We start from the raw sequence: 13,221 nt of genomic DNA, 5'->3' as shown, positions 1-13,221 counted from the left end.
GAAATGATGGTTTCTGCTTTACATGACTGAGTGAAAAAGGCCTGTGCAAAGGAAGTGCAGCTCCACTGAAAGTGGTGACACCAGGCCAGCTGAGGGCCTGGGTCTCGTTGTTTGCTCCTGTTTGTCCTTGGAAAGACACTTTACATGGCGCCTGCTGCACTCCAGTTCTCCCTGTTTCACGTGCCTGGCCTGAAGAGCCGGGTGTGAGGGAGTTCTGGCTGCCACCCTGAGCCAAGCCAAATTTTTCAGTGGTCCCAAAGTTCTGCTGAGCTGCGTTCGTCTGAGTTTTCAGGGTGTGGAATGAACACTTACATCAATCACAGTTTCTAGCTCCCTAGACTGCATACCACAAAGCAATTAATCTTCAGGATATACATGCATCTCTTTTTGGTCTGTCTCAGTGTGAGGCTGGAGAAGACAGACACCATCCGCTGCATCAAGTCCTGCCGGCCAAACGATGTCAACTGTGTGCTGGATCCAGTCCACACCATCTCCCACACTGTCATTTCACTGCCCACCTTCAGGGAATTCACAAGACCTGAAGGTAAGTGGTTTGTTCCTTCTTCCATTTAATAGACTGCAACGTACAAAACCTCCACTGGAAAGCCTTGCCTACAGCCAGGCTGGCTACCAGTGCAGTGAGATGTTTGCACAGCTCCAAATTACAGTGTAGTGTTCATTTCATTAAGACCTTCCATAGCCAGGAGTTTTAATTTTATGGAGGAAAGAAAGTCATTCTGAGCTCTAACTTCCCAGGCTAAGGAAATACTGACTCTGAATTCCCATGTACCACATTTACTCACACAATGCCATGTGCCCCATGACTTTTTTCTTCCCTTGTTTGCAGATTCTGCCACAAGAAAAAGGTATTTGGTATATTCCTCCTGTCTGTGACCTGTTTTTTGCTATTGACAGGTGGCTTGTTCCAAGAATAAAACCCTTACCTACATGCAAACATTAATCACAAAACACATTAGATTGAACATGATTGGCTGATTTTTGACCTGTGAACAAACAAGGGGTTGTTTTTCAAAATACCGAGTAAAGGAAGGGAAATTTCAAGGGCTGGACAGAAAGTTTTCAAGACAGGATTTTCCAAAAGCCCCCAAGTGAGTGGCTGTCCCCTGCAGCACCTGTGAGTTTCCAAGCCCTGCAGTTTCATAAGGATCACACTCACTTTTCTTAGTTCACATATAAACTTACAGATTGAGAGTGAATTTTTGCTCCTTGGCATTTGTAGGGATGTTCTGGTCAGTGGGGGCTGTGCACACCCCAGAGGGGTTGAGTGCTGCAGCCCTGCTGCTCTGTAGGGCAAGCCCCTCACTGAGTGGCACAGGCACAGAGAGAAGGGCATGGAGGAAAGGAAGACTATTTTGGAGGGGTTTGTAAAGGTCCTAAATTCCTGTTTCTGATGCAGCCAAAGTCTCAGCCTTGCTGTCTCAGAAAGCCAGAGCTGGTTCTTCCCCTCTGCGTCAGGCAGGGGTGGGGAAGGAGATGTCCCAGTTCTCTTCTGTAGAGGAACAATTTAAGCACCAATCCCTTGGCCGTGTAGAGCTCTTGTAGGTTGTGTCAGGCCTGTTTCAGGCCTTGGCTGGCCCTGCTTCCCAGGGAATTGGGGAATGCCCCATGGCCACTTCTGCTCCCATACACAGCCCTTCGGCTTCACCAGGTGTACTGGCAGCAGAGCGAAGGGTTTGGCCCAGGATGCTTCCCAAACTGTTCCCTCACTAGTCCAGCCTCGTGGTTTAATAGAAGGAGATGAGACCCAGCAATCTGAGAGCACTACCAAAGCCCAGGAGACATAAACTGGAATGCAGTGCATGGCCTCAGCTGTGTTCTTACAGCCTCAAAGTTTAGCTTCCTCTTCTCCAGAGTGGGGATAGTAATGGGAGTAGTAATACTTACCTCCCTCACAAGGGGCTTAAAAATAGTCTCCCTTTTATTTTTAAACCTAAACCCCTCCTCCAGTACTCCAAAGGACTCTACATTGCAATGTACTTAGTCAGTATTTAGCCTGAGGGGATCAGAGTGATCTGTTTGGCTCCCTCCACTGCCCACCCTTCGGATCCTCCGTGTTCTCCTCTTGGGGTACACGCTGCAAAGTCAGAGTGGTTTCTAAGGGTGGTCTTTCTGGACTCTAACAGTAAGTGTTTTGGCTCCAGGGCTTCTTGGATGGTGCAGGAGGAGACAATAAATCTATCCAAACCCTCCCTTCCCCCAGATCTTCTTTCTTTCCATTTTAAAGGACAGATTGGGAGTGGTGAGGGGAGCTTTGAGGACAAGTCATTTTGGATCAAATTCTGTCAGATTCTTCAGTGGTGTTTTCAAATAGTCGTCAGGACACTCTGTGATACTGTTTATTTGCAGAGATCATTTTCCTTCGTGCTGTCACACCCACGTATCCGGCCAACCAGGCAGATATCATATTTGACATTACAGAGGGAAATTTAAGAGATTCCTTTGACATCATCAAGCGTTACATGGATGGTATGACAGTGGGTGAGTAGAGTGTTTTCTGCTTACTTTCTTCCCTCAACAATACTGTAGGGCAAGGTCAAAGAAATTAACTCAAGTAATTAATCCCCACCTTGATTTTCAAGCCTGTATTGATACAATATTCTCCAGTCCAGTATGTGTAATTTGAACTTATATCACAGATAAATTTTTAATCAAAATACCAGAGGCCTAAACTTTAATTTGAGAAGTATTTTAACTTTTTGCAGAACTGACTGTAATTACGAATGCAGATTGCTTAGTTTTAAAATGATGAGGTTTGCCCATTATAATCAAACCAAATATAAAATATGTAGTGTGTCAGCAAAGAGACTGTAAATTTAATTAACTGTTCTTTATTGTTGAAACAGCATTGCACCAATTTTTGGATATTAATCAAACTTTTAAAGCAGGACTGATTCACTGAAATTGTTACCTGCTTTAATATTTAATGACAGGCTGGTTCAGTTTTAAATAAACACTTCTGTTGAGGGTAACTGTCAAATCCTTTGGTTTAGAAGAACCTTCAGAATGGAAGGGGCACGTGTGATTTCCAGTCTCAGCCTGGCAGAGGGGCTGTGGCAGGAGTGTACCCCTGTGCCCAGGTCGTGCCCAGCCCTGGCAGAGCAGGAGGGGCTGTGACCCAGCTCGGGGTCCTGCTCTCTGGGGGTTCCTCTCACAGCAGGGCCCTTTGGGGGGTGTTCCCAAGGCCCACCGTTCCCCGTGAACTTCGGGATGGGGCTGTGCAGGCTCTGCTCAGGTTTGTACATGTGCTGCTGGGCTTTCCAGCAGGACGTGTCTGCAGGAAAAGCAAACCCACTGCTGCTGCCAGACAGACATACAGGTTTGGGAAGGAGCCCTTTTCACTGTGGTCTGAAGGTGGCACTGGTGCATTTCAGAAGCAGGATAGCCCAGCATCAGCTCTGCAAAGGTTTTATGAGCTGTAGATAAAAATCCCAAGTCATTAGGTTTATATTTCTTTCTTTATCAAACAGAAGTAAATGTGAGTGCTGAGAAAGGGAGAGTCTGTTAAAGCAGGATGATAAGATTACAGATTTCAGGTACTGGGGCAATTCTTTAGCAGAGTATAAATGTTATCAGATCCCACAGGAGTTCCAGTAGTTTGCTTTTCGTGCTGTATGCTTTTTTCTGTCTGAAATAAGAAAGAAGGATGTGTTTGGAAAGTCAACTGGCCAAGGTATTCGCCTGAGGGAAGCATTTCCATTTTGAAGTACAGGACTGTGTGTCAATGGTATTTTACTTGGTAAACTGGATATTTGCCTCACAACATAAGGAGAGAAAGGATATTCTTACACACCAAGTTGAGAGGATAAGATACATGCCCAAGTACATTCCCAGCTCTGCAAAAGAACTGGGCAACTCTCTCTTCACCTCAGTTCCCCCATGTGCAACGTGGAGATGATAAAACATGCCTATTACTGTCTTAATTAATTCTTGTGTGCAAGAGTCTTAATTAATTCCTCTATGTAAAAGTACTTTGAGATTAATGGATGGAAACTGCAAAGAAAACTGCCTGCAGCAGAATTGGAAAAGGAAAAACAAAACAAACCCCCAGCTGATATTACCTGGAGGGGCAGAGGTTCAGGACAGCACATTGTATGTGTAAAATTAGGATTGCAAATAATTCTGCCAGCAGCAGTTCTGCTGCTCTCATCATCATGTCATTTTTCTTGTTATTAATAATCAGAATGTTAAGTGTTCCCATAAAAAGTGCTGGGAAGTTTTCAAGACAAATAAATAAGATGGGATCCTAGTCAATGGGAGTTCACAAAGTGAGTCCCTCTTTAAAGAAAGGCAAGGGTTTGTGTAAGGGTGGAAGAACACAAAGGGCATAGATGATATCAGAAAGCTTTATTGGTTATCCCACTAAGTTGCAGGAACATGGGGGCTGTGGGGAGGTAACAGAGGAACTCAGCAGAGCCAATGCCCAACCAGCCCAGCACCAGACAGGTTTACAGGAATCTCTGCAGTTGCAATGTTCCAACTTGTTGCAATCAGCATTTCATACACTTGTGGGAGGGCACACCTGGCCCATCCTGCTGGATGACCACATGTGCCTCTAGAATCCCTGTAGCCTATTTTTTAATATTTTTTTTTTCTGCCTGTTTTCTAATGGCTTTTTGCTGCCTTTATGGGAGAGAATACATTTGTTCTGTTAGTAAATCATAGATGCATGGGTAAAGCATATTTTGTTCAGCTGTAATATTTCAGGAGAAATGATCAGAGTATCTAAGCTATTTTATCTGCTAATGCAAGTTAGATCACCAGGTATCTTTTTCTACAAGACTGATTTCCTCTACAAGAGAAAAGATAGAAAACCTCTACAGGAGATGAAATTCGTAAGAGTATATGGAAAAAAGCAGTAAAATGGTTACCAGTATTGCTGAAAGAGCTGAGTGTAATAAACCTTGACTGGAGCCAGTGAAGGAATTCAAAGAAAGAAGGGAACACTGGGACAAGAGGGGGAGAAAGGACAGGCCAGTGAAGACTCTCGTGCAGGAAGACCTTACTTAGTAACACAGTGTTTTGCTGAGCTTTCACAGACCAGGAGAGAGATGATGCCTTGAGAAGGACCTGCATCTAACCTGTGTTTGTGTGAGTGGAAAGCAAGAAGATGCTCTCAGAAGTGTAACAATAAAAAAGTGAAAAGGTACAGTTCTTTTGGGAGGGGTTTAAAGAGTGGGAGAGGCTGTTAGAGATGAAGTTACAGAAGGAAGGTGAGGGCTGCAACCCTGACAGAGGGTTGTGGGCTGAAGAGGGTCAAGTCACCAGCTTTAGGCATTATCCCTTTAACCTGAGACTGAGACATCCAAGGGCATGTTAATGAAGCTGAGAAATACATGAGATGGGATGGACAGTGGCTGGTCAGGCTGGTCTGTGCTTTGTTGATGGAGAGGGAGCAGGTGGGGTCGTAGGAGGAGATGAGTGCGAGGGAGCAGGCTGTGAGGAAGGAAAAAGAAGAAAATAGAAACAGAGGAAAGAGCTACCTCGGGGAACATTAGGAAAAGAAAGAACACAGTCTCCCAAAGGAGGTGTAGGAGGAGCAGTTCCAAAGGCAGGAGAAGGCAGAGACAAGGAAAGAAAACATATCAAATGGGAATCAATGATAGCAGTATCAGACATGGAGGAGCTAAAAGAAGTAAGAACAGACTCCAAAACCAGCTCTGCTGACCTACAGAAAGGATCTTCCATGGGAAGAGGAGGAATGAAAGCCAGACTGCTGGAGTGGCAGCACACAGACTTCATGCAAGCTGGTGAAAGAGAATTGTGGAAAAAATCACTTCCAGTATTTCTACCCTATTGTATTAAAAAAAGATGGTTCAGGAAGTGCTGTAGACTCTCTGTTGCTGGTGTAGTTACAGGCCAAGGTGGCAATGAGTCCAAAGGATACTGTTAAGAACTTCACCTACCAGCATGGGTGGGAGAAAAACAGAAGTCCAGAATTATCCAGCTTTGGGGGTTTTTCAAAGCTTTTATAGACTTTTCACTGCATTCCTCCTTTAACCAGCTGTCAGTGAAAAATGAAGAATGCATTTTCAACCTGTACAAAAATGTCCTATCAGTGCCTAAGGTGTTATCAGATGCTATAAAACACTTTCCCCTTCAGCTGTGCATTCATTTCCTTATAACAGTAATCCCACTTTGTCGTCTGGTAAACTTCAGTAAGGTTTCAAAATTTCATAATACAGCTAAAAGGAGTTTTGATAGGCTGAAATCTTCCATATTGCATTTGGTAATAACCTAAGATATATATTCTTGCCTATGAAGCAGAATGGTGCTGTTCTTCTGGAAAACACTTGGAGCCAATACAGCTGTAAAATGTCACCATAGAGGTTTGCAGGGGGGTTGTGCTGGTGCTTGAATACACTGATATCTGCACTGATTTGTACTACTGCTCTCCCTTGGTATCTGCAAGCATTTCACTGCTGTCTCTGTCCTGACTTTGCAGCCTCTTTAACATGGGTGACAGTTCGTGGTGTCACCTTTGAACCGTCACAGAAAGTGTCTCAACTGCTGATAGCAGAGCGCTGGACGTAGCAGCAATCTGATTTTTGTGGTGGTATCGTGACTGTTTAGTGTGCTCCAGAGGCTGGGAAGAGACTTGTAAAGAATGGCCAAGAAGACAAACAAAACTAGACACTGTAGGAAAGTGTGCTTGTGAGATCCATTCTGGCTGGGGGGCAGGAGAAGGAGACTGAGACTTGCTTTGTTTCTGAAACCTGTCCTAAGCACAGGGGGAGTAGTTCTGTATCTCATAATTAGTTTGGTCATTTGCAGAGTGGCAAAATCTTTTCACAATTTGTATGGCCTGACATTAAATTCCATTACTGGACTGAAGAATATTTGGTCCTGAGCTTTGTCTCTGGACCAGCTCGCTGGGAAGTGCCCTCACGTTCCCCTCTGCTTGAGCCTCCTCTGCTGCTCCAGACTCTCTAGCTTTGGGCCAGAGGCTGGCTGGCTCCTGCCATGCTTGTGCTATGGTGTTTAGCACAAGGAGATTCCTGGGCTGATCTGGGCTTCCTGGCACAGCTGTGACACTGAAAGCAGCAGTTCATCTCCAGCTGAACTTCTGCGAGGCCGGGGAGGCACAGGCAGAGCCAGGGCGTCCAGGAGAGCTCTGCTGTCCGCAGGGCAAGGAGAGATAATGCACATTAACTCCTGTGTGGGTGCACCTGCCAGGCAATAAGCAGCAACAGGAACCTTTTGTCGTGACTGCAGTGCCAGTAGCATGAGATGACAGTGGTGTTTGGCTGAACAAAACCAGTGCTGGCCAGGCATTCCCAGCGAGTTCACAGAGCAGGACACAATTCAGCAGGGTTTTCAACAGGCTCTTGTGACCACACATTTAAAAAGACACAGTCCCTTTAGTATCTTTGTTCTGGTTTCATCTCTAGGCTTGCCCCTTTCACAGAGGACCCCTCAGCAAAGAATATCTTGTGAGTTTTTCTCTATGCCAGGTTGCCCCGCAGAAATGAGTAGCTGTGCATTTGAGATGAGGGTGGCCAGAAGCCATTTGGTAAACGGGATCCTGGATTTATTGCCTAAACCTGCCCTTTTGGGATGCTGCTGACTGCACTGTTCAGTAGTCAAATCTCTCAACATCCTCCCTCCCCTCCAGAAAAATATCAGGCTGGAGAGCTCTTCTGGGGGCAAATGAGCACCTTGAGCAGGAGGTGGATTTTCATTTTGTGTCTGAGAAATGCTGAGGGTGCTTTTCAGGTGAGAATGAGCCTTGTGCCTGAGTGGAACAACCTTCCTAATGCCAAATTTCACTCCAGCCATATTGTGCTGTGTGCCATAATGTGGCTCATTGCCAAAAAATGCTTAGGCTTGCAATAATCGATTGCCCAGACATCCGGGATCCAAGCTTGGCTGAACTGGAATAATGCAGTTGTGGGACAGGCAGGGTGAGCACAGCCACTCTCACAAAATGGAGACATTACCTGTCTGTGACCATGCACATGGTGGACACCAAACCCTCTGTAAATAAGATATTGGGAGTAAAGCATCAGGAGGCTGATATATGTGATTTTGCACCTTTTGGACATTGAAGTTTTTCCACCTGTTTTTGTAATGTGTAAGACTCCTCTGCTACATAAAGCGTGTCACATTCTCAAAGGTGAAACAGGAAAGATTAAAAAATATATGGTGGAAACTATTTTTTAATGAGGCTACTTCAAGTACAGTTATTGCATTTTAGGCCTGAGTGATTTCGCGGCATTGTCAACGTTCAAACCCACTGCGAGGTTTGGCTGGAAGGCAAACCAGGGATCTAAAGGCACTTCGACTTTGCCAAACCAAGATAAGAGCACATCTCTCTGAAGTTATTTGGTATCCTTAATAAAGATCATAGTGTTTGTAAACTAGCCAAACCTCAGTAAAATCAAAGGTTGTTTTTAATTCTTTCATAATACCGAGGCTCCATATGATCCAACATGACAGATAATAGCTTTGAAAATATTTACCATTTGTTTCTGGCCAAAAAATGTATTAATACCATGAGGCCTCTTTATGGCCTCTTTATTTGATGCTTTTCAGCAATCAAAGCTTTCTAGAGAAGCCCAAGTGTTAATGAAATTAAACTTCATTGAGTGGTTGAAGGATAGCATTTATGATAAATTGAATCCCAAATTTCTGATCTGTTGAATAAGGCAGAAAGGTCCTTTCTTTCATGCTGAAATGTAGTTCCTGTACTGTAATTTCATTTTTTTCTTTGGAACTGAAGCAAAAGGCAAAAAGAGAAGCAGATTCGGTTTTAGCTAAACTTAAACCAAGACTGGTACCCTGGGTGGAAACCTCAAAGGCTGGGAGTACCTGGAGAGTTTTAGAGACAATTGTTTAAAGAGTCACTAAAGGAGAGCTCTGCCTTTCCGTGGCTGATAAATGGTTCCTGTGGTCACAGATCCCCTGAGCATGGGGGGATCTGAGCCAGAACTGGTGGCTGTGGTCACAGCCGTGGCCCACCTGGTTACTCTGTGTTTCTGAGGGGTGTCTTCCACACCCCTCACCCTCCCTGACACTTCTCAGGGAAGGATCCAGTGGAGCTGGAGCTGCACTGTTGGACAGTGGTTACTGAGCTGCTCCAGACCACACACACACACATATATATATATATATGTATTTATCTATAATTTTTCTCTCCCATGGTAACATGCCACTGCAGTCAGCACTGGGCTGGCCCAGGGCATCAGGAGTCCTGTTCATGCCACTGGTGCCACACTGCCTGTGACTGTGTCCCAGTCACCATCCCCTCTCTATTCCCAGCAGGACACACTGAGGTTCTGGTTGGTGTTCTGGAGTCTTGCTGGTGCTCAGAAGGGAAACCCCCTTCTGTCCAACCCTGAGCAAACACCCCAACCCCTTCCCTGTGCTAGCATCAGTTCCTCTGGGGTAAGCTACAGCTTGGGTTCTTTTCCTTCAGGTGTTAATCCAAGAGAAGGGGGGAGGATATAGCAGGACCACTATTTTTGATCAGCCTAAATCAACAGTGATATGACCCTGAGTGTCATATAGTTTACAAAAGTAAATTTCATGTGTCCAAACTGACTTTGAAGCTTTTTATAAGCACTTGGTTGCTCAACAGTTGAAAAACAGACCTTTCTTGTGGGAATTTGAATAAAGATCTGGGAGGTCCATGTTTTTGAAAATCTTGTCCCCAAACCACTTCAGCAAAGACGTGTATAGCCAGCCACATTCCTGGGAGCAGTTCTCCATCAGCATGGAAACCTTGTTAACATCCAACTCTAACCTGATCCTTCAAATCTTTTGTTTTGTGAAGTGTTCACCATCAAACGTGAATGAAGGTCTAATTCACAATGTTATGAGGGCAATATACTTCAAAGCAAGAGGAAACCTATTTCAGTACTTGTATTTTGATTTATGAGTTTTCTGAATCCTTTCACCATATTTATGTTTGTCAGGTGTGGCAGCTCATGGATTAATGATATCTTCAGAGCTATTTTTCTGTGTATGATTTGATGCCTGCAGTGATGATTACCAAGAAATATTTCATTTTCCAAGGAGCGGCCACTTATTGATAGAACAGATTATATCAGAAACTACAGAGCACCATGTAGCAGGAGCCACATTGTTGTTGCCACAAATAATTGAGAGAAATATAGGTAGCTTTCACACACACACAAAAAAAGAGAAAATGAAAAAGACTATTCAGCTTTTGTGAGATGGAGGAATCTCAAGTGTACATGAACTTTCTGAAGTCAGCAGACAGACATCTGGTGGTCTGGGGAATGCCTGCAGTTTGACAGCTAGATTGTGCCTTCAGGCACAGTCATGAACTGGAGAGGAGTGGAGGAGCATGATGCCTGAGAGGCTGCCTATGGAGGCAGGAATGGGGCAGGAGACTGGGTGGCAAAAGCCACGGAGAAAGCTGAAGTGTTCAGCGCCTTCTTTGCCTCGTTGTTTACTGACAGGACTGGCCTTCAGGAGTCCTGGGGTTCTCAGAGCAACAGGAAGCTCTGAGGCAAGGAATGCTCCTCCTCGGTGGGGGAGGTTGAGGTTAGGGAACACTTAAACAAACTGGACATGGCTGAGTCCGTGGGAGCTGGTGGGGTGCCCCCAAAATGCTGAGGGAACTGGCCGATGCCGCTGTGAGGGACTCTCATCTTTAAAAGATTGTGGTGATCAGAAGTTCCCATGGAAAAAGGCAAAAGTCACAGCAATCTTCGGGGAGGCCAAGGAGGATCTAGGGAAGTACAGGCTGGTCAGCCTCACCTCAGTCCCTGGAAGGAGATGGAGCAAAGCCCCCCAGAACCCATTTCCAAACGTCATAAGGACAAGGAGGTGACTGGGAGCTGACAGCAAGGATTTATGAAGGGGAAATCATGCCTGGGCTACCTGACAGCCTGCTACAAGAAGATGGCTGGGTTAGTGGGTGAGAAGAGTGGATGTTGCTTATCTTGACTTCAGTGAGGCTTCCAACACCGCCTCCCTTAACACCCTCAGAACCAACCCGAGGAAATGTAGGCTGGGTAAGTGGACAGTGGGGTAGGCTGGAAACGGAAAAAGGCTGAGCTCCAGGCTGGCAGGGTTGGGATCAGCAGCACAGCTCACAGCCAGTCACCAGGGCTGCATCCAAAGTGTCCATGCTGGGGCCAGTTTCTTCATCAGCAGCCTGGATGATGGGCCAGGGGGACCTGGACGGGGGTGCAGAGGAGACCAAACACGGTGAGCGGCACCAGAGCTGTGCTGCCACCCAGGGCACTGTGACAGGCTGGGCACAGGGGCTGACAGGAACCTCAGGGAGTTCAGCAGAGGCAGCTTTCACTCCTCCAGAGGCAGCAGGACAGTCCCTAATGGGCTGTGTTTGAAGCAGGGTATTTTCAGGGGTAGGATCCAGTAAGCAGTTATCTGAGAGCTCACTCACGTCCCTCCTGCCCTGGCACGGGGTAGGGCAGTAAGTACTCCAGTAACTATGCTGGCAGAGCAGTTTAGGCACTGCAAACCATTACTTTGGCATAAACTTTTGGAATAAAGAGCAGCCTTCGGGAAAGGAATTTAATTAAACTGTAATGCACGCAGAGTCCCAAAGCTTTTTACAGAAAAAAAATTGCTAAAATAGCCTAAAATATGTATTTTCTGTTTGTGACCAGGGCATGAATTATTTTCCAACCTTATTGATGAATTTTGTATATTTATAATGAATACTGAATAAGAAATAACTTTTTTTCTTACAGATCTTAACATGACTTGAGTTGAGGTCTACAGAGCCAAAAATAAATTTGGCTATGTAGTTTTGGCTCCACACTATACATATGTATTTACATGCTGTAGACTGAGATAGCCTGGTGTTCCAACCTCACCTGCAACTCCTTGTCTATGGTTTGATCCAAAGAAGCATTTATTCATGGCTGGGTTTGTGCCTCTTGCTCGTTTCTGGAACGATCCTATCACCATTGCCTTGTAAAACAGCCCCTGTGATGATCGTTTCCCTAGTCCTGAATTTCCCAGTTGCCTGAACATCTCTTTTGAAACTATGACTAGGCTCTTAAGTCACACTGATGCAGCTGAGATGTTTACTCTTAATTCTGTAAAACTTGGCCAACAGTATAAAGCAAAAGGCCTTGAGGAGAAAAGAAAACTTGAAGTTATAGTCCAAGGTCTTGCATTAACATGAGGAGATCAGTCTTCTTGTTTTGCTTAAAGGAAACTCAGAGACGTGCTTTTCCCCTTCAGCAAGTTGTTCACCACACATTACCACCAGTGTGCCAGTGTTTTGGAATATTTTCCTTTGGCAGTCATGCCATGGCTGTAGTTCCAGGGGGCTGAGGTGACAACTGGTTCTGTGATTCCCAAATGTCGTTTGCTTAGACAAGGGTAGTTACTGCTGTGATGTGGCACTTCAGACTATTCATCTCTGACAAGGCTGTAAAAAGGACCAGAGTGGTTTTTGTGGGGAAACAGAGATCCAGGAGTGGCCAAATGCAGGACTTAAGAACATAGGCTGAGATTATTTGGAATTTAATATAAAGCCCAATAAATTACCTGAGTTTCAGCTGAGTTTATGCTCCAGCTCCACAGCTCTCACCACATTCTCTGGTACTCACATTTTCCCAAATGAATCATTTCGTGTTCCAAGTACCCATTTAAAGCACAAGGAAAATAGCTGGAGGAAAAATTATAAGGTGTTCTTTTGAGTCACTGAAATCTCTCTCTTGTGTCACTAACAGCTCATCCCAAAAGTTCCATCTGAAAACAGACAGCACTCTCTCTTACCATGTAACAGCACATTCTCTTGACAATCCTTGCAGTGCTCCTTTTCAAAGGGAGCACATTTCACTGGGGTCATGGGGTCACAGTGGGCTCAAACTGAAAGAGTGAAAAATGAGGTTGGATATTTGGAAGAAATTCCGCCCTGTGAGGCCCTGGCACAGGTTGCCCAGAGAAGCTGTGGCTGCCCCAGCCCTGGAAGTGTCCAAGGCCAGGTTGGATGGGGCTTGGAGCAACCTGGGATAGAGGAAGGTGTCCCTGCCCATGGCAGGGGGTGAGACAAGATGAGCTTCAAGGTCCCTTCCAACCTAAGCCATTCTGGGATTCTTTTTAAGATGGACTTCAGCTTTTGTTTACAGTCAGACCTGGTAGACTCATAGCCCAAGGATTAGGAGATTTAGGGGAAAAACTGATTTACTTGGGCTGTTATGCTTCTTACGTGGGATTTTTTCTATTTAATGAGGACTAGACATTCCTACT

At 45.2% G+C, this 13,221-nt stretch overlaps 1 protein-coding gene across 3 annotated transcripts in view; it reads left to right on the top strand.

Moving 5' to 3' along the window:
• Positions 1 to 13,221, top strand: part of FBLN1 (fibulin 1) — a 61,668-nt gene that overhangs the window by 42,880 nt on the left and 5,567 nt on the right. For all 3 annotated transcript variants that reach the window (XM_051772541.1, XM_051772543.1, XM_051772544.1), the window contains exons 15-16: positions 402 to 544; positions 2,368 to 2,499. In XM_051772541.1, the coding sequence (XP_051628501.1) occupies positions 402 to 544; positions 2,368 to 2,499 (275 nt within the window). The remainder of the gene's footprint in view (positions 1 to 401; positions 545 to 2,367; positions 2,500 to 13,221) is intronic.

Source organism: Manacus candei, unplaced genomic scaffold, assembly GCF_025592945.1.
Source record: "Manacus candei isolate 608988 ecotype Guabito, Panama unplaced genomic scaffold, ASM2559294v1 h1tg000153l, whole genome shotgun sequence".
NCBI lineage: Eukaryota > Metazoa > Chordata > Aves > Passeriformes > Pipridae > Manacus > Manacus candei.
The sequence above is the reverse complement of the archived record's forward strand: the minus strand, read 5'-3'. Positions and strand labels throughout refer to the sequence as shown.